At 38.4% G+C, this 25208-nt stretch overlaps 1 protein-coding gene and 3 non-coding genes across 4 annotated transcripts; all 4 read right to left on the bottom strand.

Moving 5' to 3' along the window:
- Positions 1-5309: 5309 nt before the first annotated feature.
- On the bottom strand, positions 5310-24346 carry ntd5 (ntl-dependent gene 5). The gene is made up of 8 exons (XM_055013487.1): positions 24192-24346; positions 20879-21013; positions 16456-16647; positions 10220-10334; positions 9816-9892; positions 8130-8312; positions 7260-7457; positions 5310-5803 (listed from the first exon to the last, which is right to left on the bottom strand). The coding sequence occupies exons 1-8, from the start codon at positions 24265-24267 to the stop codon at positions 5721-5723; spliced, it is 1059 nt and encodes a 352-aa protein (XP_054869462.1). The 5' UTR covers positions 24268-24346; the 3' UTR covers positions 5310-5720.
- Positions 14232-14304, bottom strand: trnaf-gaa (transfer RNA phenylalanine (anticodon GAA)). Its single transcript has one exon. It is a non-coding gene; the product is annotated as a tRNA-Phe (tRNA).
- On the bottom strand, positions 14660-14736 carry trnaf-gaa (transfer RNA phenylalanine (anticodon GAA)). Its single transcript has one exon. It is a non-coding gene; the product is annotated as a tRNA-Phe (tRNA).
- Positions 18158-18230, bottom strand: trnaf-gaa (transfer RNA phenylalanine (anticodon GAA)). The gene has a single exon. It is a non-coding gene; the product is annotated as a tRNA-Phe (tRNA).
- Positions 24347-25208: the final 862 nt, after the last annotated feature.

The raw sequence follows: 25208 nt of genomic DNA, 5'->3' as shown, positions 1-25208 counted from the left end.
AAATTATCATCGAAGAAAGACACAAAATTACAACAAAACGATTCAAAAGCACAACAAAAATTCAAAAAGAACAATAAAAAGACACAAAATGACCACAATAACGTGCAAAATGAAGCCAACTAACCACAGAAAGGTTCAAAATCATCCCAAAAACATGCAAAAGCTGCCATAAAAAGACACAAAATTAAAATAAAAAGAATCAAAAGCACCACAAAAATTCAAAATCATCAACAAAAAACCACCACAAAAAGAAATGAAATTGGCAAAACAGGCCACAAAAAACACCCCCAAAAACACAAAATTACAACAAAACGAATTAAAAGCATCACATAAATTCAAAATCACCAAAAAATAAAACACTAAATTATCACAAAAAGAAGCCAACTAACCACAGAAAGGTTCAAAATCGTCCCAGAAAGATGCAAAACCACAAAAACTATCACAAAAAGACACATATTACAACAAAACGAATCAAAAGCACCACAAAAATTATAAATCACCATAAAAAGGCACAAAATCACCACGATAACGTGCAAAATGAAGCCAAATAACCACAGAAAGGCTCAAAATCATCTAGTCAGTGTTTTTCTGAAACTAGTGGCATATGAAAGGCCATCTGAGCATTTATTCAATATATTTGATTGATTTCGTTCACCTGTCAAGTGTTTCATAAGACTAGTTGGATAATTAGTTGTATTAGTTCAGGATTATCTCGAACTAAAGTGCAAACTAGTCCCTTCTGGACCAAACTAATCAAGAAAGACAGGTATGAAAACCTTTATTCCATATACTTCATCAGTTTTCTCTCTTTGACACCATTAGTTGGATATTTGATTGCAGTAGTTCAACTTTTTGTTGAAATAGTTAATCACAAACTCTAACTAGTATCTCCAAGTAGAAAGCTTTTGCAGCATTTATTCCAGATACCTGATCAGTTTTCTCCATTAGTTAGGTGTTTGTCGGTATTAAGTCGACATTTAGTTGCATTAGTTCAGGATTATGTCCAACTAAAGTCCAAACTAGTCCCATCTGGACCAAACTAGTCAAGAAAGAAAGGCCAGAATGCTGACTAGTTAACTCTGAAAGTCTCTTATGACCTATTGAAAGATGTCCTAGTTTGGTCTTTGTGGGATAGTTGGTCCCGCTAGTTCAGCATTTGGCTAGTTAAACTAGTTAAACTCTTTCTACTCACCCTTTTCTAGGAGGTGGTGCAGGTTCTCCATCACTGCAGCCAGAAGGTCTTAGACTCCCTCAGGTTATTTCTACTGTACAGGTTGAACCAGAAGATACCATAAAAGCAGAGGATGTTCTCCATGTTCTCTGAAGCTCTCTGTTCCACGGCTGGAAGATAAAGATGCTTAAACAGCAAGAAAAGATCTACAAGGTTCTTCAGTTAATGTCACCAAACTACAGTGAGAGTAACCATGCGAGTTCACTGACTGGATTACTGTGGAAAGCTCTTCATCTGATTGAAATGTTTGTTCTCCTGGATGAGACCAAAGATAATTCTGCTGCTTCAGCTGGACAATACGGTTTATTCTGCTTTATTTTATTCTGTTCTACCACATCATACAGTAAGCTATGGAGAAACAGCACTTTTATTAGATGAGCTCCACACAGTAATGTGACTAAACCTTCTTATCTCAGCTCATCTGTTTCATATTAAATATATTATACAGCACTATAACTCACCTCTGAGATGTTTGTTCATGGTAGTCATCCCTCAGTGGTGTTATTTCTTCTGAAAGACAGAAAGAAACGCAGGAACAGATGTTTTAAGCCCGCCTTCAGCAACAAAATGAACAGAAGCTGCTAAAACGTCCATTAATCTGCTGATGGTGAATGAATAATACGTGGAGACGACAGCCGCTAACAAAACTAAGGTTTTATTCAGGTTTATGAACCGTAACATACAGGAAACAGAGACTCCTATTATCTTTGGGGTCAATTTGACTCCATTCAATGTTTAACGTCTCTAAATAAATAATTGATTACCTCTTTTTTCTTCATATTTAATACGGACGAATGGGTAAATATAAAATTAACGTGATGATAGGTTATCAACATCCTGTACACATGTTGGACGCATCAGAGGCCTTTGAGGCTTTAGCTGAAATATCAACATTTTACACAGTTTAGTTTAGGTTGTTTTGGATAATATTGAGGTCACTTTAACATGCAATTTCAGAATCTTCCAAAAACTTTAGGGCCCTAAACTAAGTTGTGTTCTTTCTTCCTGGGGTCAAATTGACCCCGAACATAATACATGTTATAGTTCTTGATAACAGAAGCTGTTTTTCATTCTAAATGTTTTATCCTTGGGGTCAGTTTGACTCCAGCAGCTAAACCTCCAGAAAATGATTAGAATTGTTGGGAATTTAGTGCTACTAGCTGTAGAAAAAGAGCAGCTTTGAAGAGTTTTTATTCAACTAGTAAGACCAAATGTCCAACTAGTCCTCAGAAAAACCATAACTAGGATATCAGACATGGAATAAATGCTCAAATGGTTTCCATAAGGCCACTGGAGCATGACAAACCCAACTAATTGGGAATTTAGTGTTACTACTTGTAGAAAAAGAGCAGCTAGTAAGAATTTTTGGTCAAGTAGTGAGACCAAATATCCATCTAGTCCTGATAAAGATCTAACTATTGGAGAAAACTGATCGAGAATGTGGAATAAATGCTCAAATGGCTTTCCATAAGGCCACTGGTGCATGACAAACCTAACTAGTTGGGAATTTCGTGCTACTAGTTGTAAAAAGAGCGACTGGGAAGAGTTTTTGGTCAACTAATGAGACCAAATGTCCAACTGTTCTCTAATGTTGCTCAGAACTAAAATACGTACTTTGAAATGATATAAAGCCATTAAAACACCCAAAAAAAGTGATTCCTCAGTGAGATTTTACTGTGATCTGTATATTTCTGGTGTTCTGGATGTATAAGAGCAGTGGGTGGGGTTTGTTTTATTTAAAACTACTCAGCCAAAAGACATAAAGTTCCTGACACATGAACCTGGAGAACAATTTTAATTGCAATAATTTTCTAGAGGTTTAAATTGCTGCAGTCAAACTGACCCCAAGGATAAAAGATGTTTAGAGGTTTAAATCACATACATTCACTTTATCTACACTAACAGAGGTTACTGCTTTTATATGTAATAATGTCCAGATATACACAAGTACTTACTTTAACACTTACCTCTGAAGTTTGTCTCCGATTATACAGACTTGGACGATGGTTACGTCCATGTTGCTGAAACTGAATCTGTGGCCGAGTCGCCTTTATACGCGCCCATTCAAACCTCCTGCTTCATTAGTACTACTACAACGACAACTTGCTGACATGTCAACAGGCTGGAAGCTCACAGACCAAAGGCTGGTGAACTCTGGAGCTGCCAGGAGATTAACAGGTTGGTGACTAACCAATTGGAGCTATGGCGTCCAAGAGGTCCCCACCTTCCAGTTGAGACTTTAAGTCCGGGCATGTCCCCTGAACATGGGCTCAGGTTCTGGTCCAAGTCGGGACTTGCAGCCTACAGCTGTTTCCAGCCCTGAGAGAGTCTGCTGGGTCCATTTCTGGTCAATAACAAAGAGAACGTTATTTCAAGACTTACTGGAGAGTAACAAAGAGGCAGCTGGAGGTTCAGGACACTAAAAGTCCAAAAGACATCTGAAGGAATGAACTCAGGAAAACAGGATTTTTTAAATAAACACAAAGCCTAAAGGTTAGAACAAAACAACCCAGATGAGCAGGAGGAAGAAGCCAGGCAGTGAACAAGATTCAAACAAGTAAAAGCACAAACCAGAACTAGATGAGAAGAACCAGGCAGGAAACAGGAAGTTGAACATGTTGAACCCAAACAGACGAACTAACAAAGACAGAGGAAAAGACTATTTATAAGCAATGAGCTCGAAAGGAAAACAGCACACAGGTGAGGGAAAGCAAAAGAGGGAAAACACAGAAGGAGGAAGTAAAATAACCAGAGACACACAAGGACAGGGATCTTTTCAAAATAAAACAGGAAATGACTGAAGAACAGAACCAAAGACTTCAGTATTCAAATCCAAAATATTCACTAGTTCAACTGATGAGAGTCATGTTGACTGTCAACTAGTTAGTTCCAGATTGTTCACTTGTTGGACTAGAAAAAGCCAAAATGTTGACTATTAACTGGTTAAAGCCTGTTTTACTAAGGAAAATGCCCATATCTATGATACCAGTTCAGCATTTTGTTATACTAGTTGAACAAAAAGTCTAACTAGTCACTCTTTTTTAGCAACTAGTGACACTTGGTGACACGCTGATGCTACTAGTGCAAGACCAGCATTCACTAATAAGGGTCTGGTTGCCACTGGAGTCACTAGGAAAAGTTTTTGTTCAACTAGTTCAACTAAATGTCAACTAGTCCTCACAAAGACCTCACTAAGATATCGAGCATACAGAATAAATGCTCAAATGGCTTTCCATTGGTCAAAAGAGGCTTTAATAGTTTAGTCACCATTATGGCCTTCTTTTATTTCACAAGTTAACTGGTAAGACCTTCATTCTCTTCTAGTTTGTTCCAGATGGAACTAGTTGGGACTTTAGCACTGTTAGTGCAGTGAACAAGTTCACAACTACAGCTTTAGTTGGAACTAGTTGGATAAAATGCAAAACAGTTCTGACAAAGATTTAACTAGGATGTAAAGGATATGGAATAAATGAACACATGGCTTTCCATTGGGCCACTAGCAAGTAAAAAGGTGACTAGTTGGGAATTTAGTGCTACTGGTGTTGTGCACAAATTCACTATTAATGGTTGTGTTGGAACTAGTTGGACAAAAGTGCCACAGGAGTGACTAGTAAGAGTTCTTGTTCAACTAATATGACCAAATGTCCAACTAGTTCTAACAAAGACCTAATTACGATACCGAGTTTATAGAATAAATGCTCGAATGGCTTTCCATAGGTCACATGGGGCTTTAATAGTCACAGGTTCCCCAGTAAGACTTTATTTCTTAATTAGTTTGATCTAGAGGGGACTAGTTGAGACTTCAGTGCTACTAGAGCAGTGCACAGGTTTATCATTATGGGTTCTGTGGAACTAGTTGGACAAAAGAGCCACTAGTTACTGGAAAAAGGTGACTAGTGACAGTTTCTGTTCAACTAGTGAGACCAAATGTCCAACTAGTCCTGATAAACATCTAACTATTGGAGAAAACTGATCAAGAATGTGAAATGAATGCTCAAACGGATTTAACTAAAAGACGTTCTGTGGTCTCAGGGAGAAACATAGAACTGTATTTGCCATAAAAGAGGCCGATAACGAATCTTTCTGACATTATTTTATTTCAACTCGCTCACATCATTAAAACTTACAAGCCTGGAGACTTGGCGCGTCGACAGAAGAAGATCACAGTGAAACATCACAGAGTGCAGTGGGTATGAATACATGAATAACTGCTACAGCATCTACTAATACATTCCACATACTCCATGGTGGAGGCTGCAGCTACATCGGCTCAAGCTGGAGGAGGATCAAGGTAATACAGATTATAGTTAAACCTGCAGCTTGATAGTGTGCAGGACGAAGTAAAGCCAACAGCAGCAGCGTTTAAACAGCCGGTCCGGGAGAGCCGAGGGGAGGGTTCAGCTCTGACGGACCAGAATGAGGAGGGTCGAAGCTGCAGATCAGCTGGAAGTGTTCGTGTTGTGACTCAGCGTCAGGGAGGTTCAGGTCTTCACTCCACGTCTCCGGCTTCACACGCCTCGATTTCTGAGACCAGCCGGTGAGGGAAGAGTTTGTACTGCAGCCATGTGGGCTCTGAAATGACAGGGAGGAGCTTTAATCCATCAATAAGACCATCCACAGCAGAGAAATGAAACAAACTGGAAATATGGTGCCAGAAAAATATGTTAAAAAACAGGGGAATGCTGCATCGTTTAAAACTGAAAAAAAAATAATGTCAAATATATGTGAAATAAATATATTTTATGTCAGATGTAAATCTAGTGACACATAACATAATTTTACAGTCACGCATTGTACACAGGTTATAATAATACAGTAAAATATGAAACTAAATCTTCACGTAAACATTTAAAAAGTTGCTTTTTAGTTCAATGTTCTAAAAGAATGAATTAGGGTTTGAGAAGGTAACAATAATAATAATATTATTATTATTATTATTATTATTATTATTAATAATAATAATAATAATAATAATAATAATAATAATAATAATAATAATAATAATAATAATAATAGTAATAATGATGAGAATAATAATAATAATAATAATAATAATAATAATAATAATAATAATAATAATAATTATTATTATTATTATTATTATTATTATTATTATTATTATTATTATTATTATTATTATTATTATTATCATATGGATGTTATTTAGGGTTTTGACAAGTATTTTTACAGTTAATATGTAAATTCATAATTTTTTGAGATTTTATTAGCTATTATTTATAATTTAGCAAAACATGTAAAATCTGTAAAAATAATCATAATAATAATCATAATAATAATGAGTATTATTAATAGTAATAATAACAATCATAATAATAATAATAAATTATTATTATTATTATTATTATTATATGGATGTTATTTAAGGTTTTGACCAGTGTTTTAACAGTCAATATGTAAATTCATACTTTTTTGAGATTTTATTAGCTATTATTTATAATTTAGCAACACATGTAAAATCTATTTAAAAAATAATAATAGTGACTTGTTCCAAACAGTAACCCAAATTAAAATGTTTATTTCAAATTATGTTTTTTCAAAGCAATAAAATAACTTTATTTTTGCTGATTTTAATACGGTTAAAAAAAAAAGGTAACATGGCTTTTTTTTTTACAGTAAACATGTTTTTTTCTGTGATCTTACTAGATAGTATATTTAATTTAACAAAACTGGAAAAACATGTAAAATAACTAATACAGTTCAACAATGATAAATTATTCCTAAGCATAAATCATTTTTCTTTCTAAAAAGAGCAAATATCTGTAAAATGATGTTACTTTTGCTCATATAAATACAGTAAAAAAAAAAATAGCATCACTTTATGGTGAATCGTTGTAAAAGAATTAATTAATATTTATATAATACAGATTTTTGATATGGAAATTTTGGGCTGGGGTTTTTTTTGCAGTTAACGTGTAAAAATTAAGAAATTATTGCTGTGATTTTACTAAAGAAAAACATTCTTTTAAATAAATGTTGATAAATGTCATGTTTTTGGTTCCGGGTTTACCGAGGTAGCACGCTGGAGGCTGCAGATTCCCGTCGAAGCAGATCTCAGCGGCGCCGAAGCTGCACTGCTTCTGAGGATGTTTGCAGAAGAGCGTGACGTTCTCGCCGTGAGGAACCATGGCGTCGGTGACATCAAACGGCCAGCGCTTCACTCCACCAATCACCACACGGCTCCGCTCAGCGGGGATGAGGCAGCGAGCTTCAGGAACAAAGAGTCGAATGGAAACAAAACTCAACTGTTTCGGCCTGTTTTTTCTTTTTTTTTGCAGTCAACATGTAAATTAACGGACGTAGCCATGGGTTATTAAGCATTTCAGAAGTCTTTGTCATGGTGCCTTCACTAGCTAAACTCCCACAATGCTCTCTGCTTTAACATGAACTGTCGTCTGAGTGACGCCTCCTCTGGTCTCTACAGGATTAAACAGGAAGAGGCTCCACCTGGTGGATCAACCAGGAACTAGTGCATCCAGGGCCAAATTTAAATTTGTAAAAATACTTTTTTGATGTAGACATTATTTTTCTTAGGTTGCTCGTGTCAAATATTGCTGTAACTCAATGAAACTCAATTGTTTTGGCCTGTTTTTTGTTTGTTTTTTACAGTCATCATGTAAATTAACTGATGTAGCTACAGGTTATTAAGCATCTCAGAAGTCTTTGTCATGGTGCCCCATTGCTAGCTAAACGCCCCACAATGCTCTGTGTGAGTGACGCATCCTCTGGTTTCTACAGTACTAAACAGGAAGAGGCTCCACCTGGTGGAACAGCCAGGTACTACAACTCATCTATGCTACATTAAGTTTGCATTTTCTGGGAAAATGGGGTATTAAATGTTAAATTATTCATGGGGATTGCAACAGATCTTGATCTTTACCTCTGCAATGTGGTGGCGCTGCGCTCCAGCTGCCGTTGGACATGCAGGTGATCTTCTGAGGTCCATCCAGCAGGAAGTTCTTCTTGCACAGGTAGTGGATGTCGAAGCCGACTTCATACTCGGTCTTCTGGACGGCCACCACGTAGCCCCGCTCCACCTCTTCAGGAGGCTGGCAGAAGACTTCTGAGAGAGCAAAAGTATCAGTCAGCTCATCTTTTCTAAACCTTCGATGACTAAAACACAAGAACTGAAGAACAAGAACAGGGATACTCAGGTGTTTCATTTTTTAGGGTTTCAAAGGTTGAAGCCGCAATGATATCTCAGAACATTTTGTCTTCAAAGCCTCGGTCATTTTCAAGAAGCTTTCTGAAGAAATTCCCCCTCCTGTTCTGCAGGCGGTGAAGTCCTCGGTTTGACCACCGGGTGGCGGAAGAGCACCGTGGAACAGATCAGCAGCTCCTGGAAGGTTTTCTCTGTTTCCATGTGTCTCCTGTGATTCACTATTTCTTAGATTTCTGCTCTCACACACGAACACATGCAAAAACAAACCATCTCCAAAGCTCTCACTTACTCATCGCTCAGTCTTTTCCTGCTAATCTTCAGAATTACACCAAGTTACCCGAGAGCGAGGATGATGTAACATGTGCATGCTCACTGAGGCTGCAAAAATAATCATTATTTCCACTGTTTATTAAAGTGCGTGTTATTTTCTGGATTTACTGGGTGGTTCTTTGGTCTTTAAAATGCCAGAAATGGTGAAAAATGTGGATCAGAGTTTCCTCAAATGTCTCATTTTGGCCAAATATCTTCAGTTTACTGTCATAGAGGAGGAAAGAAACCAGAAAATATTCACATTTAAGAAGCTGAAATCACAGAATTTAGACAGTTTTTCTTGCAGCGAGTTACAGAATCAGCCATAAATACAAACTAATACATAAAATAATCATCATTTCCACTGTTTACTAATCTGCTAGGTGTTTTCTGGATTTATTGATTGGTTCTTTGATCTTTAAAATGCCAAAAGATGGGGAAAAATATGGATCAGAGTATCATTTATTAGTCTGTTGATTATTTTCTCAATGAATCGATCAGCTGGTTGGTCTCTAAAATAAGAGAAAATGACGGAAAAGATCGGAAAATGCCTTATTTAGTTCAAGATCTTTAGTTTACTGTCATAGAGGAGGAAAGAAGCCAGAATATTCACATTTAAGGAGCTGAGATCACAGAATTTAGACTGTTTTAATTGAAAACGACTCAAACTGGTTAATCGATCAGCAGTTTGGTCTCTAAAATGCGAGAATATGGTGAAAAATGGGAATTAGTATTTCCTCAAATGTCTTGTTTAGTCCAAAGGTCTTCAGTTTACTGTCACAGAGGAGGAAAGAAACCAAAAAATATTCACATTTAAGAAGCTGAAATCACAGAATTTAGACTGTTTCTTAATAAAAAAAATGTATCAAACTGGTTACTTGATCAGTTGTTTGGTCTCTAAAATGCGAGAAAATGGTGAAAAATGTGGATCAGAGCTTCCTCAAATGTCTCAAAGACCTTTTACTGTCACAGAGGAGGAAAGAAACCAGAAATTATTCACATCAAAGAAGGTGGAATTTGAGAGTTTAGACTGATTGACCAATTACTGGAATCGTTTAGTTTACTGGTCAGTGTGAGACTCCCCTGCACACTTACTCTTGCAGATGGGGTGAGGATACTGCCAGGTCTGGTTCTCCTGACAGAAGTTCTCGCTGCTCCCAACTATCTCAGCCCTGCAGAGAGGAAAGAGGAGTGATGTGTTGAGTTCTGAGGAGCCTCGCCTGAATAAAAGTGATGGAAAAGGTGTGAATGATTCCTTTCATGGCGTCTAAACTCCGGCTGACACATCCACTCCCGCTGCAGATGAGTCAGTGTGCTACCAGATTAGACTGTAATGACCCAGTTAGCTCAGCGGGGAGCTCGTCAGCTGGGAGATCAAAACGAATTCCCTGCCATTCATCTCATCCTCACACCTCCCTCCCTCCCGCTTTCTTTCTTCTTCACACTTCCTCCGGTTCCTCGTCTGAATCGGTTCGGGTTCCCAGTTAACCCCTTCTCACCCGGACAGGCAGCTGTAGCGGATGGAGGTTCCGGCGACGGCGGCGCCCTCGATGCTGAAGGTGTTGGTCACTTCCTGGGGCAGCGGGCAGGTCGGAGCTGCAGCCAACGGAGACTCTGGAGGTCGGACAGAAAGAAGACGGAGGTTAAAGATTTCACCGACACTGAAACTGTCGAGGATAAAAACTGACCGGAGAAAAATTAGAATATTACTGTGCAACAACAGACAACTTGACAATAAAAAAGTACACAGCGAGTTACAGAATAAGCTGTAAATACATAAAATAATCATCATTTCCACTGTTTAATAATCTGCCAGCTGTTTTCTGGATTTATTGAGTGGTTCTTTGGTCTTTAACATGCCAAAATATATTTAAAAATGTGCATCAGAGTATCATTTATTAATGTGTTGATTATTTTCTCAATGAATCAATCAGCTGTTTGGCCTCTAAAATGTCCAGAAAATATCTTGTTTTGTCCAGAGATCTTCAGTTTACTGTCATAGATGAGGAAAGAAACCAGAAAATATTAACATTTAAGAAGAAAGATAACAAGTTTATCATCTTTCTGACTTGTTTCTTCAGGTTCTGATGGGTCAAAGTCAGGACTTTGGGGAGACCAGTCTAGAACCTTCATTCTAGCCTGATGGAACCATTTCTTTACCACGTCTGATGTGTGTTTGGGCTCATTGTCTGGTTGAAACATCCAACTGTGTCCAAGATCAACCTTCTGCTGATGGTTTTAGGTTTTCCTGAAGAACGTGGAGGTGATCCTCCTTCTTCATTATTCCATTTACTTTGTGGAAAGCTCCAGTTCCACAGAGCATGATACTGCCACCTCCATGCTTGGTGGTAGGTTTGGTGTTCTTGGGGTTAAAAAAAAAGTCCAAGACCTGCCTAACACAGTCTGAAACCAGTCCTAAAAAAGTCTAAAACCAGCACAAAGTCAGAACCAAAACCTGACCTAAACTACTGCTCCCATCCCTCTGGAACCGGGTAGATCTGGACTCATCAGACCACATGAGCTTCTTCCATTGATCCAGAGTGCAATCTTTATTTTTTCTGATTATGCTCACTGATCAGTGGTTTTCTTAGAGCTACAGCTGTTTAGTCCCAATCCTTTGAGTTCCCTTCATGTGGAAATGTTCTTACTTTCACTATTAAACAGTCGTAAGTTCTACTGTTGGTTTCCTACGATCATCTAAGAGTTTGTTCCTGGAAGGTGAAGGTTCTCCACTGTCTTTCAGGTTCTAATGATGTGTTGGACGGTTCTTAACCTGATTTTAGTCGTTTCATCTCGTTAGTTGTTTTCTTTGCTTGATGCAGGCCAATAATTTGACCCTTCTGAGACAGATTAACATCCTTTCCATGACCACAGGATATGTCTTCCTACATGGTTGTTTCAGAAATGAGAATCAGCTAGGGTTAAAGAAGTTGTTTCATCACTGCAGTAATTATCCAATGGAAGGCTCTTACCTGTTTGCTTAGTTAAATCCAGGTGAAGACATTGAACAGAAATCCTGCTGCAGTACTTTTACTAACTGTGAAGACGATACTGTGAGTTCAAAACTTTCACTTGCAGTTGAGCGCTTTTATATTTTGAAGTGCAGGATATGAATAAATCCAGATCTGATCCAGAACTGTTACACAAACAGCAGCGACTCATGAAGACAGAAAACATCAAGCGGCATCTAATTGACTGATGTGGACACCTGCTGGCAGGTAGGAAAGGAGGAAGAAAAGTAGTGGAAGAGTAGAAAAGTTACCTCGTTTGACTTGTATTAACTGAGGTTTGTATTTAGTTTGTGACCCAGGGAGGCGTTTCACCCAATGTCTTGTTCTATTTAGGTTGAAATAGCCCTTCTTAGGTAATATATCAAGGTTCGACAGCAGGTGAAGCACAGCCTCACACCTCTCCGAGCTCGCAGCTAGAGCTGTGGTTGTGTAATACCTGGCACCGCTCGTTCCTGGAAGTTTGAGAGCCTCATGCTTGTGGAAATATAAATATCAAAAGTGGTGCTTGGAGAGAGGCTGGAGTGACCCGAGCCGCATGAAGCGCTGCTTTAAAGCCAGAGACGGCTCTCACCAGAGGCCTATCTTAGGTACCCGAGCGACGTTAATCTGAGAATGTAAAGGCACCTATGGGAGAGGCAGCGCTGCGTTTGAGAGCCCGAAGCCCAGTTCTGTTTTCACATTTCTGCCTCTGCTGCCGCCCACACAGCTGCAGCTCCACTCTGCAGGTAAACCACATTCATCTCAGGGAAAGTAGAAAGCTGTGATTTTGAATGAAGCATTAAATACCAACTCCATATGAGCCTCTTTTTGTGTTTTTTTTCCTCTACTCGCACTAACTATGGGGCTGCAGGCTCATCTTTGGCTTCTGTTGTTCCAGACTTACATACCTGCAGTATAGAATGGTCTGACTGCTCCTCATCATTTCTGTGCTTCTTTGTCATGTTTTTGTTGAATTTATGACGTTTTTGTACCTCATGGCCTCCGTATTTGAATTTATTTCCTTTCAAAAGTATTTGTTTTTCGCCTCATGGTCTCCACACATGCTGCTCTCCAGGCTGTATTTCATTTTTTATTTTATTCAGAATTTGTCATTCTGTTATGGAGGAAAAAATGCTTGACTTTTTTTTTAAACCAATTACAATCATCTGGGTTTGAGTTTAGCCCAGGATGTAGTGATGGTGTCCCTGAAATAGAGTGACGGTGGAATGTTTTCCTGGACGCGAGCATCTGTCAGCTATATTGCCATTTGGCCCGTGTAAATGGAATTTAAATTTTTAAATGTTGCTCTTTTTTTTGCACCTCATGCCCTCTGTAATCACAGTGCTTCAGGAGGGAGAGCGTTAGCTCTATCTTCGGTACCTGAGTGGCGTTAATCTGAGAATGTAAAGGCACCTATGGGAGAGGCAGCGCTGCGTTTGGTCTGTTTGGTGGCGGATGAGAGCCCGAAGCCCAGTTCTGTTTTCATATTTCTGCCTCTGCTGCCGCCCACACAGCTGCAGGTAAACCAGATTCATCTTCTGACAAGTAGAAAGCTGCAATTTTGAATGAAGCATTAAACGCTGACTTCATATGAGCCTCTTTCTAGTTTTTTTTTCTTTCTACTCACACTAACTACGGGGCTGCAGGCTCGTCCTTGGCTTCTATTGTGCTCATCGGAGGCCTCAGATGGACGAGGATGAGAGAACAGAAAGGCCTGAAGCATCGTGAGAGCTCTCTGACTCTCCCGACTGTGATCTGTCGCCCACACAACACGCAACGCAACACACACATGTGAGCCGTGTGACACATGTGCAGTCCGACACACACACTCCGGTCTAATGTACACCGAAGGATCCGACTCTCGGTAAACACCAGCGATCCGCCGCCGCCCACCGCCTCTCCACACTAGAACACACAGCGCTCGCACTAAAACCCACCTACCTTCTGCCCGTCTCTCGAGGAGGAAGCTAAGAGCTGAGAGTTGTATCCTCGTTTCACATCTCTGAGCAGATAAATAATCTTGCGGGTTCCACCGTTAGAGATGATAAGAAATCTCACAATGCGCACTCACCTCCAGACATCACGGCTTAGATTAATGCTGGAGGGGAGCTCTGGACGTCCGTCGTCACGCTCAGATTATGAATTTGTGAATTGTAATTTTAACGTGACGCTGATTTTTGTGCCTCATGGCCTCCATATTATTATGGAAAACAGCAACATTTAAAAAACTTCATTCATAAATTGCATTTTGACGAGCCAAATGCCAATAGAACTAAGAGATGCTAGCGTCCAGGCAAATGTTCAACCAAAACAATTCCACCATCACTACTTTGGTTGGAGCTAACTACTAAGCTCCAACCAAGGTGACTGTGATTAGTTTAAAAAAACACAGACAAGTCAGAATGAGGTGCAGTCAGACCATTCTTTAGTGTTGTTCAAGCAGAACAGCTGCTGAAACTGAGGATTAAAGCAGCTTTAGCATTGTTTGTTGAGCCTTTGCGTTCCTAAAAATCACTACAGCTGCCGAAACCCGGGATCGAACCAGGGACCTTTAGATCTTCAGTCTAACGCTCTCCCAGCTGAGCTATTTCGGCCTGGGACACTGCGATTATGGAGGCCACGAGGTGCAAAAAACAGCAACATTTAAAAAACTTCAATCGCAAATTCCATTTAGATGGGCCAAATGCCAATAGAGCTAAGAGATGCTAGCGTCCAGACAAACATTCCACCAAAACAATTCCACCAGCAGCATTTTGATGGACACCATCACTACATCCTGGGCTAGGCTCCAACCAAGATGACGCAATTGGTTTAAAGAAATATCGACGAGTCAGGACGAGGTGCAGTCAGACCATTCTCTGTTGTTGCACAGACAGAACAGCTGTTGAAAACCCAGAGATCTTTAGCATTGTTTGCTGAGGACTTCCTGTTCCTAAAACTCACTCTTCCTGCCGAAACCCGGGATCGAACCAGGGACCTTTAGATCTTCAGTCTAACGCTCTCCCACCCAACTGAGCTACTTCGGCCTGAAAAGCAACATATACGGAGGCCAAGAGGTGCAAAACAGCTGCTGAAGCTGAAGGATGAGATGAAGAAATTCCTAAAAGCATAAAATCAGAGCCGGCTGACAGGACTGCTGTAGGGTCTAATATTCAATATTTAAGTTGGGTTATTTGTATTTTATTTAACCTTCCTGTTGTCCTCATTTAAGGGCACCAAAAAATATTGTTTCCTTGTGCGAAAAAAAAACAGAAATTCTGCAAAAAAATTCCCCAAATTTCTAAAAATTTGCAAAACCTCCAGGAAGAAAATTCCAATAATTCCTTGAAAGTTTCCCTTAAAAGTTTTATTTTTTAAAAAATTTCCTCAAATTTGGCAAGAAAATTCTTGTAAATATTTTCAAAAAATGAGTAAAAATCTTCCAAAAAAATTCTAAAAATATCCAAAGTGATTCCATATATATCAGTAAAACTTCTAATATTTTCTTGAAGAACATTGATTTTTATGTGAATGATCTTAAGAAACATTTTTAACATTTCTTTTTTTCCACCAAAAAATGTTCAAAAATTTCCCAAAAATGTTGAAAATGTGGACATCAGAAGTTTCACAGTGGAAATATATCTTTTTGTCCACATTTTCAAACTTTAAAATGGGTCTATTTTGACCCGCAGGACGACACGAGGGTTAATAATGTAGCATTTTAACCTTAACAGTTAAACCTCAGTCTTCTTTCTCTAGTTCACTGTCTGTTATTTCACTCTAACTGTTGTTGTTCTGCGTTTTTCACTGCATCAGCAGCTTTTTGGCTGCGACTCGACACCAACCAGAGGCCTTTGAACTTGCATTCTTTAAGGATTGACCTCAGTTGCTGGTGTGTCTGTTTACACGTTTACTGTGTAAACAACAAATACAACATAAACATCACATGAGCTGCTTCTGTAGATGCATCTGTACAATCTGTGCACAAACACACGGCTGCTGTTCAGCCTTCATGTCCTCTTTAACCCTCGTGTCGTCCTGCGACTCAAAATTGATCCATTTTTTGGTGGAAAAAAAGAAAAGTTCAAAATGTTTCTTAAGAACATTCACATATAAATCAACAAAAATCCAGCGGATTTCACTGGATTTTGGTTGATTTTTTTTGTGAATGTTCTTAAAGAAAATATTAGAAGTTTTACTGATATATATGGAATCACTTTAGATATTTTTAGGATTTTTTTTTGGAAGATTTTTACTCATTTTTTGAAAATATTTATAGGAATTTTCTTGCCAAATTTGGGGGATTTTTTTTTTTTTTTTAAATAAAACTTTTAAGGGAAACTTTTAAGGAATTATTGAAATTTTCTTCCTGAAGGTTTTGCAAATTTTCAGAAATTTGGGGAATTTTTTGCAGATTTTTTGGATTTTTTTTTTTTCAGACAAGGAAACAATTTTTTTGATGCCTGTAAATGAAGACAACAGGAGGGGTAAACTTATCAAGAGTTCAGCGGTAAAATCTGCAGACTCTGAACAGCTCCGGTTGCCATGGCGACGGGGGAGACGAGGTCCCGGTTGTGCAACGTCTGAGTCGACATGATCTCAGAGGGGTTTCCTCCCTGGATATCTGTCGGACACACAAACACACCGAGCCGACCCCAACGAACCCCGGATGAATGGAAACCGCTCAGAACCCGAAGCCGGATTCTCCCAGATGTTTTCTATCCGCAGCAATACGAAGACGTGCAGGTTTTCCAGCTCAGACCCACCTGTGCAGATGGGCTCGTCCCCGCTCCACTGCCGGTCGCCCTGACAACGGCGGATGGTGGCGTCCAGGCCGCTGGGCAGCGTGAAGCCGGGCTTACAGCGAACCTCCAGCAGCGCCGAGAAGGAGTGAGTGGGAGAGAGGAGGCGGGCTTCAGAGCGCTCACTCTGGGGAAGAGGCCACGGACACGTCCGACCTGAGGACAAACAGACAGAATCAGCAGATCTGCAGGACGAGACGGTTAAAGCAGACGTCTCTACAGGTTTAAGATGTTTACTCCTAGAACCAAAAGTCTGACACTCTGCCCAAACAAACCTACCGACCTACCTAAAGCAATGAAAATGTCTAGAATCACTTAAAACTTTTGCAAAACGACTGAGTTTGTCCAAAATGATTTAAAACCATGTCTAAAATCTGTGAAAACAGTCCAAAGTTGAATTAAACCTCCTGTTGTCCTCATTTACAGACACCACAAAATATTGTTTCCTTGTCTAAAAAAAATCTAAAAATTCAGCAAAAAAAATCCCCAAATTTCAGAAAATTTGCAAAACCTTCAGGAAGAAAATTCCAATAATTCCGTATAAGTTTCCCTTCAAAGTTTTATTTTTCAAAAAAAAATCCCCCAAATTTGGCAAGAAAATTCTTGTAAATATTTTTTTTTTAAAATGAATAAAAATCCTAAAATATCTAAAGTGATTCCATATAAATCAGTAAAACTTCTAACATTTTCTATAAGAACATTCACATAAAAATCAACCAAAATCCAGTGAAATTTGCTGGATTTTGGTTGATTTTTTGTGAATGTTCTTAAAGAATTTTTTTTTAACATTTCTTTTTTTCCACCAAAAAAATGTTCACAAATTTCCCAAAAATGTTGAAAATATATTTTTTCCACATTATCAAACTTTAAACCGGGTCAATTTTGACCGGCAGGACGACATGAGGGTTAAATATTGTCCAAATGTACTCAAGAATTGCCCAAAACAACTCAGTTTATCTAAAACTAGGTTTAAATTGTTCAAAGTGACTCAGACATTGTCCTATATAAATCAGCTTGTTTTAAATTAGATATCAGCAGTCAAAAATGACTCAAAAACGGTCGAAAATCAATTGAAATTGTTTAAAATGAGACAAAAAATATCCACCTTTACTTAAAAATGTTCCATAATGCCTCCATTATCCAGATCCATTACAAAAAGTCCAGAAGTAGATTAAATTGTCTATTTGTACTCAATAATTTGCCAAAATGACCTGAAAATTGACAAACGTGAAAAAAAAATGGAAAATTTATTTTAAAAAATAGTCCAAAATATCTTGACGTGTTTAATGGAAACTTTATCTGCAAGACAGAAGAGCTGTTTTTGGTCGACATCATTCTTTCTGTGGCTGAAATATTTCCTTCTTTTTGCAAACAAAGCTTCCTTTTCAGTGTTTCTCTCCTGTTCTTGTTTATTTTTGCTGCACATGTTGTCAACAAACAAACAAACAAACAAACAAACCTCCTAATGTCATGGTAAACAAACAATGTTGAAGCTGACTAGACAGTTCTCTAAAGGTTCCACGCTAGCTTGGTTTCTGTTTAAAGAAAGCAGAGTGATCAGGAGGTGCAGTCAGACCATTCAGCAGCTGTCCATGGCTAATGTGGTTCAGAACGTCATAGTCAGCTTTGACATTGTTTGTTTTGCATCCATAAAACTCTTCCTAGCTGCCGAAACCCGGGATCGAACCAGGGACCTTCAGAGCTTCAGTCTAACGCTCTCCCAACTGAGCTACTTCGGCCTGAAGCGCTGTGATTATGGAGGCCATGAGGTGCAAAGAACCACAACATTATAAACAGTACAAATCACAAATTTAATATGATGTACCAATCAGGCCAAGAGATGTAGAGTTTTCACCAAAACAATTCTTCCGCCATTATTTTGGAGGGACACCATCAATGCATCCTGGGCTTCACTCTGCCTACGACAACTGTGATGAAAAACACAAACACAAAGAAGTCGGAGCATTTATCACCTAAAGTTGAACTATAACGAGGTGCAGTCAGAGAGACGATTGCCTGAAACTCAATGGATCGACTTCTGACCTTCAGATCTTCAGTCTCCTTTTAACATGCTAATGCCAGTTGCTAATTACTAAGATACATCATTACTTCAGCCAAGCTCACCACAGACAGAGACTACACAAGCAGACTTCATCTAGGATGCAGGTACCAATTGCTAACTGCTCATTGCTAATGCTGCCTAACAAGAAAACCAACTAACAAAAGAAAAAGACACAACCACTGCCTTACACTGCAGCCTTACCTGAGATGGTCACATGGTCCCAAAGAGACTCTAACAGGCCACGCCCCCACCTGATCTACACTTCTTCTTCCTGGATCTCTGCCCATTGGTGGAGGGAAAAGAGGGCGGGGACAGCAGAGTGAAGGAGAGGGCTACTCCCTCACTGCCTCCGTTTCACCCCCCAGCTATTATTATTTCTCCTAATCCATCTCCACTGACTAGATCTAGCAGCTTCATCTGCCATGTTCCTCACCGTCTTCCTCAGATTCTGTCCCTGCACTCCCAGCTCCTTCCAAAGTGAAACAGCTGCAACAAAGCCCCTACACCCCACCTCATCTGGGCCAGCTCTGGTTCTCCATCCCCTCTGCTCAGTTTCTGTTTTTATGTTTTTTGCATATCCAGCCTTCTTCCCGTCATCAGCTGCCTCCACTGAATCTGTTAACTCCATGAAATACAGTCTTTTCCTTCACAGACCACAGAACAATGTCTGACCTCAGATTAGTTCACACTATTTCTTGGGGAACAACAAGCTTTCCTCCTAAAACTACCTGCATTTCCCATCACCAGCTCCTACCAGGCGACTCCTGCCTCCTTCCTGACTTAAGGCCCTCATCCTTCTCCTCCTCTCCAATTAATTTCTCCACTAACCTCTCCTTACTAGAACCTCCAGAATTCACCTGCTTTCTCCTCTCTTCAATATCTGCAGTGAAGCTTCTCAGCACCTGATTATGCCTCCATGTATACCGGCCTTGTGATCAGCTAATTCTACGACCAGACAGAACATGCTGTAAGCTTGCAGTACCTGAGCACAGCAGGAACGATTGGTCTCCATCTACACAGAGTCTGAGGTTCTGAAGGGTTGGCAACACATCGTATGTTCCCCTACTAGAACTTTATTACGGCTTTCTTCCATCCTCCACAGGTCCCTCCAGCTGAGCTTCCTCTTCTCAACACCTTCCCAGTTCAACCACTGCCCCTGTTTGTCCTGACCAGCTGCCTTTGCCCCCCTTAACAGTTCCTCTTGTCTCTGCATCTGTTCCACTACCAGCTTTCTTTTCTCCTTTAGACCTGCTTTGTTCCACGCTGGTTTGCCTGGGCCAAGCCCCAAGCCTCCCCAGTCAAACTGAACATGACCTACTATTTCTGCTGCCTCGGAGCTGCCTCTGCCTCCTGCACTGCTGCTCTCGGGTTCCATTCCCTCCCCCTGGTAGGATTCGGAACCACATTGCTAACTAAACTGTCCTCACTCCCAGACAATAAGAGCTCTGTCCTAACCTTAAACTCCTCTGTTAGACTGGATTCTGGCAGCTGAAGCATCCCTTTCCCATACAAAGCTACACTGCTGAAGCACCTGGAAACACCCAACCATTTCCTAATAGAAGAACTGACTAGTCTTTCCATTCTCTCTGCAGTGGATAATGGAACTTCATAAATGGATATTGGTCACATTAATCTAGGATATAAGCCAAACTGCAAGCACCACAACCTCAGTTTTCCTGGAAGCCCTGATTTATCTGTTCTATCCAGCCCTTCTGCAACATCCTTTTTAAACTGCACAACTTGCTCCTTATCATTGAGGTCCACATTATCCCACCTTCCTAAGCTCTTGACTGACTTCTCCCTAATGGTGGGAATTTCCTCACCATCTATGGAAAACTTCTTATCACTTACTTTTCATCTGTATAACGAAATACTCCTCGATTTACTAGGCTTGATCCTCATACTAGCCCATTTGAGATTCCTTTTTATTCTATCTAACAACAAATATAGAGCAACTTCAACTAATACAGAGCAACATTAACTTATTTTTGAGCAACTTCAACTCATCTTTGAGCAACTTTGACTAAAATAGAGCAATTTTGACTCGTTTTTGAGCAACTAATACAGAGCAACATTAACTTATTTTTGAGCAACTTTAACACATTAAGAGCAACTTTAACTAATTTTGAGGAATTTTAAATTATTTTTGAGCCACTTCAACTGATTTTTGAGCAACTTTAGCTAATACAGAGCAACTTTAACTCATTCTCACTTTCCAGCACTCTGAGGCCAGATTTTTTGTGTTTTATCTTCCAGGAAGGATCCCCCAGATGCATGTTGGCTCAGCTGAACACACAAACACTTCTAGCGACGACAACGTGTTACCTGGTGCCACACAGCTGAGACCACACTGGCCGTCGCACAAACACTGACGTTTGCTGCCGCAGTCCTGGTCGGCCTTGCAGGTCCGAGGACACGTCCGCCGCCGCTCCTCGCCCAGGATCCTCTCCGGACACGACCCTGGGGTGACACCAAACACACCAAACACGCTCAGTGTTACTCTGTTTGCTGCGTTCACGGACCGTCGTAAAAACCAGGCAGGAAAATGAGGCTTTGTTTACCAAATTGCGCTTCGTTAAATTCAGCGTGGGTGGTCAGGTAAACGTTTAGCACCCAGGATGGAACAGTAGTGGAGAGCAACTTTAACTATTATAGAGCAACTTTAACTATTATAGAGCAACTTTAACTATTATAGAGCAACTTTACCCATTACAGAGCAACTTTAACTATTATAGAGCAACTTTAACTATTATAGAGCAACTTTAACTATTATAGAGCAACTTTAACTATTATAGAGCAACTTTAACTATTATAGAGCAACTTTAACTATTATAGAGCAACTTTACCCATTACAGAGCAACTTTAACTATTATAGAGCAACTTTAACTATTATAGAGCAACTTTAACTATTATAGAGCAACTTTAACTATTATAGAGCAACTTTAACTGTTATAGAGCAACTTTAACTAATATAGAGCAACTTTAACTATTATAGAGCAACTTTAACTATTATAGAGCAACTTTAACTGTTATAGAGCAATTTTAACTAATATAGAGCAACTTTAACTAATATAGAGCAACTTTAACTATTATAGAGCAACTTTAACTAATATAGAGCAACTTTAACTATTATAGAGCAACTTTAACTATTATAGAGCAACTTTAACTGTTATAGAGCAACTTTAACTAATATAGAGCAACTTTAACTATTATAGAGCAACTTTAACTATTATAGAGCAACTTTAACTATTATAGAGCAACTTTAACTATTATAGAGCAACTTTAACTATTATAGAGCAACTTTAACTATTATAGAGCAACTTTAACTAATATAGAGCAACTTTAACTATTATAGAGCAACTTTAACTATTATAGAGCAACTTTAACTAATATAGAGCAACTTTAACTAATATAGAGCAACTTTAACTATTATAGAGCAACTTTAACTATTATAGAGCAACTTTAACTATTATAGAGCAACTTTAACTAATATAGAGCAACTTTAACTATTATAGAGCAACTTTAACTAATATAGAGCAACTTTAACTATTATAGAGCAACTTTAACTAATATAGAGCAACTTTAACTAATATAGAGCAACTTTAACTATTATAGAGCAACTTTAACTATTATAGAGCAACTTTAACTATTATAGAGCAACTTTAACTAATATAGAGCAACTTTAACTATTATAGAGCAACTTTAACTATTATAGAGCAACTTTAACTATTATAGAGCAACTTTAACTATTATAGAGCAACTTTAACTAATATAGAGCAACTTTAACTATTATAGAGCAACTTTAACTATTATAGAGCAACTTTAACTAATATAGAGCAACTTTAACTAATATAGAGCAACTTTAACTATTATAGAGCAACTTTAACTATTATAGAGCAACTTTAACTATTATAGAGCAACTTTAACTAATATAGAGCAACTTTAACTATTATAGAGCAACTTTAACTAATATAGAGCAACTTTAACTAATATAGAGCAACTTCAACTAATATAGAGCAACTTTAACTAATATAGAGCAACTTTAACTATTATAGAGCAACTTTAACTATTATAGAGCAACTTTAACTAATATAGAGCAACTTTAACTATTATAGAGCAACTTTAACTATTATAGAGCAACTTTAACTATTATAGAGCAACTTTAACTAATATAGAGCAACTTTAACTATTATAGAGCAACTTTAACTATTATAGAGCAACTTTAACTAATATAGAGCAACTTTAACTATTATAGAGCAACTTTAACTATTATAGAGCAACTTTAACTATTATAGAGCAACTTTAACTAATATAGAGCAACTTTAACTATTATAGAGCAACTTTACCTATTATAGAGCAACTTTAACTATTATAGAGCAACTTTAACTATTATAGAGCAACTTTAACTAATATAGAGCAACTTTAACTAATACAGAGCAACTTTAACTATTACAGAGCAACTTTAACTATTATAGAGCAACTTTAACTAATATAGAGCAACTTTAACTAATATAGAGCAACTTTAACTATTATAGAGCAACTTTAACTATTATAGAGCAACTTTAACTAATATAGAGCAACTTTAACTAATATAGAGCAACTTTAACTAATATAGAGCAACTTTAACTCATTTTTGAGCAACTTTAACTTATTTTTGAGCAACTTTACCTAATTTTTGAGCAACCTTAGTCAGATGAATAAGCTTCACTCTCTGCCTCTTTTCCCTCCACATCATAAATAAACCCTAAAGGCCAGCGAGCGTTAGAGAGGGGAGGAAACAGGGGAGACTGGGTTCCCCGTTTTTCAGTTCTCAGACTGAGAACATGTGTGCTACTGTATCCTCTCTGCCTGGAGCACGTGTGACCACAAACACGCATGTGCTCCTGCACACATGAACAGCGTGTACGGTACAAACATGTAGCTGAAATAAGTAAATATTACAAAACAGCGTGAGCGATTCAGACTCCGGAGGGTTTCTATACGCAACTCTGCAGGATGTTACTTCATTTAGCAAATCATTCAGGACATTCTGTAGAGTTTAGAGTATTATGGGATGGATTAAATAGTATTTTATAGCATAATGTCGAGTTTTAACCTTAATGTTTTAACTTGTTGAGTGAATTCAATCTTATTCTTCTAAAGTTAACATCTGATATGTTAAATGTGCTACACATTTATATAGATAACAATAATTTCACCTTAATTATTGTGATTTATATGAAAAAAAATGAGTTCTAAGAAAATTATTAAACATTAATTAAGAATTTGGAGCCAAGAGATGAAGTAAACTTGCAGAATATTTTTAATTTAGTTAAATTTATAGTGATGAAAAACTGCCTTCTAAGAGTCGAAGTAAACTTACAGAGAAGTTATTAACTTGGATCCACAGATAAGCGATGCATATGATGAGCTAATTAGCAGAAACACTGAATTAATGCACAAAAACTCCTCTTAAAGACGTCACACCTCCAGCAGAAGTGATTAACTTCAGTCTCTGGCTGCAGGATCGTCTTTTAAAACATGACCTACAGAGCAGCCGGTTAATAAACGTTCACTTTTCCTTCATTCTGAGGCTCTAGCTGTGTTTTCCCTCCATGCAGGTGTGACTCCTCCAGGTGTTTGTGATGCAGGAACTTACCTGCCGCCTGCAGAGACACAGTTCTGGTCAGAGCGAGCAGCAACAGCAGCAGCAGCAGCAGCGCAGAGAAGTCCATGTTAGTGACCTGGAGGGAATGAGAGGAGGGTCGGCTGATCGGCGTTTATAAGGAGGACGAGGAGGAACAAAGGCTGGGGGAGGGGGGGGGGGGTACAGCCCAGGAGCAAACATCTGGTTCGTGTTGAGGGAAAGCAGTGAGGAAAATTCCAGTCTGAAGGACCTTTCACCCATTTCTGTGGAGACGGCAGATAAAGAGGATGTCTGACAACAAACAAATCTAAAAAAAAAAAAAAAAACAGGAGAAAAGAATGTTTGAAAATATATGACACAAAATGACCAAAACTAGACAGAAAACAAGAAATATGAGACACAAAGCACTAAAATAAGACACAAAATGAGCAAAACTAGACACAAAACACTAAAATAAAACACAAAATGTGCAAAATTAGACACAAAACAGGAAAAATGAAACACAAAACACTAAAATCTAACATAAAATGAGCAAAACTAGACACAAAACAAGAAAAATGTGACATAAAACACTAAAATAAGACAGAATTAGACACAAAACCGGAAAAATGAGACACAAAACACTACAATAAATCACAAAATGACCAAAACTAGACACAAAACAGGAAATATGACCAGAAAAATGAGTTTTATTTTGTCATTCATATCTCTGTAATTGTGGGAACATTTTTTAATCAACATAATATTTGAAATAATAATAATTATTTTTGGAATGTGTCCCACGACATGTTAGCACAACCCCATTTTTGTTTTCCAACGTGCCTTTGTTGTTTTGTGTCTCATATCTGTCGTTTTATGTCTTGTTTTTGTCATTTTGAGTCTTGTTTTTGTAATTTCCATCAACAGTGTTCTTACAGAATGTGTAGAGCAAAGCTATGTCCTCTCTTCTATTTTTCATATATTCATCACATTGTCAGCCTTGATTGAATGTCTCCCTCTACCTCATATTATCAGTATCAGACTCATTCT

This window comes from Amphiprion ocellaris, chromosome 9 (assembly GCF_022539595.1).
Source record: "Amphiprion ocellaris isolate individual 3 ecotype Okinawa chromosome 9, ASM2253959v1, whole genome shotgun sequence".
Lineage (NCBI taxonomy): Eukaryota > Metazoa > Chordata > Actinopteri > Pomacentridae > Amphiprion > Amphiprion ocellaris.
Note: the sequence above shows the minus strand (reverse complement) of the source record. Positions and strands in the feature narration are given on the sequence as shown.

Bases quoted from the DNA above. Each gene is read 5' to 3' on its own strand.
- ntd5 (XM_055013487.1), bottom strand. From the start codon at position 24,267: ATGGACTTCTCTGCGCTGCTGCTGCTGCTGCTGTTGCTGCTCGCTCTG. The intron at 21,014-24,191 runs GTAAGTTCCTGC...GTGTCACCCCAG, and splicing joins TGTGTCTCTGCAGGCGGCAG to GGTCGTGTCCGGAGAGGATC. The intron at 5,804-7,259 runs GTAAACCCGGAA...CTGTCATTTCAG, and splicing joins GCCTCCAGCGTGCTACCTCG to AGCCCACATGGCTGCAGTAC.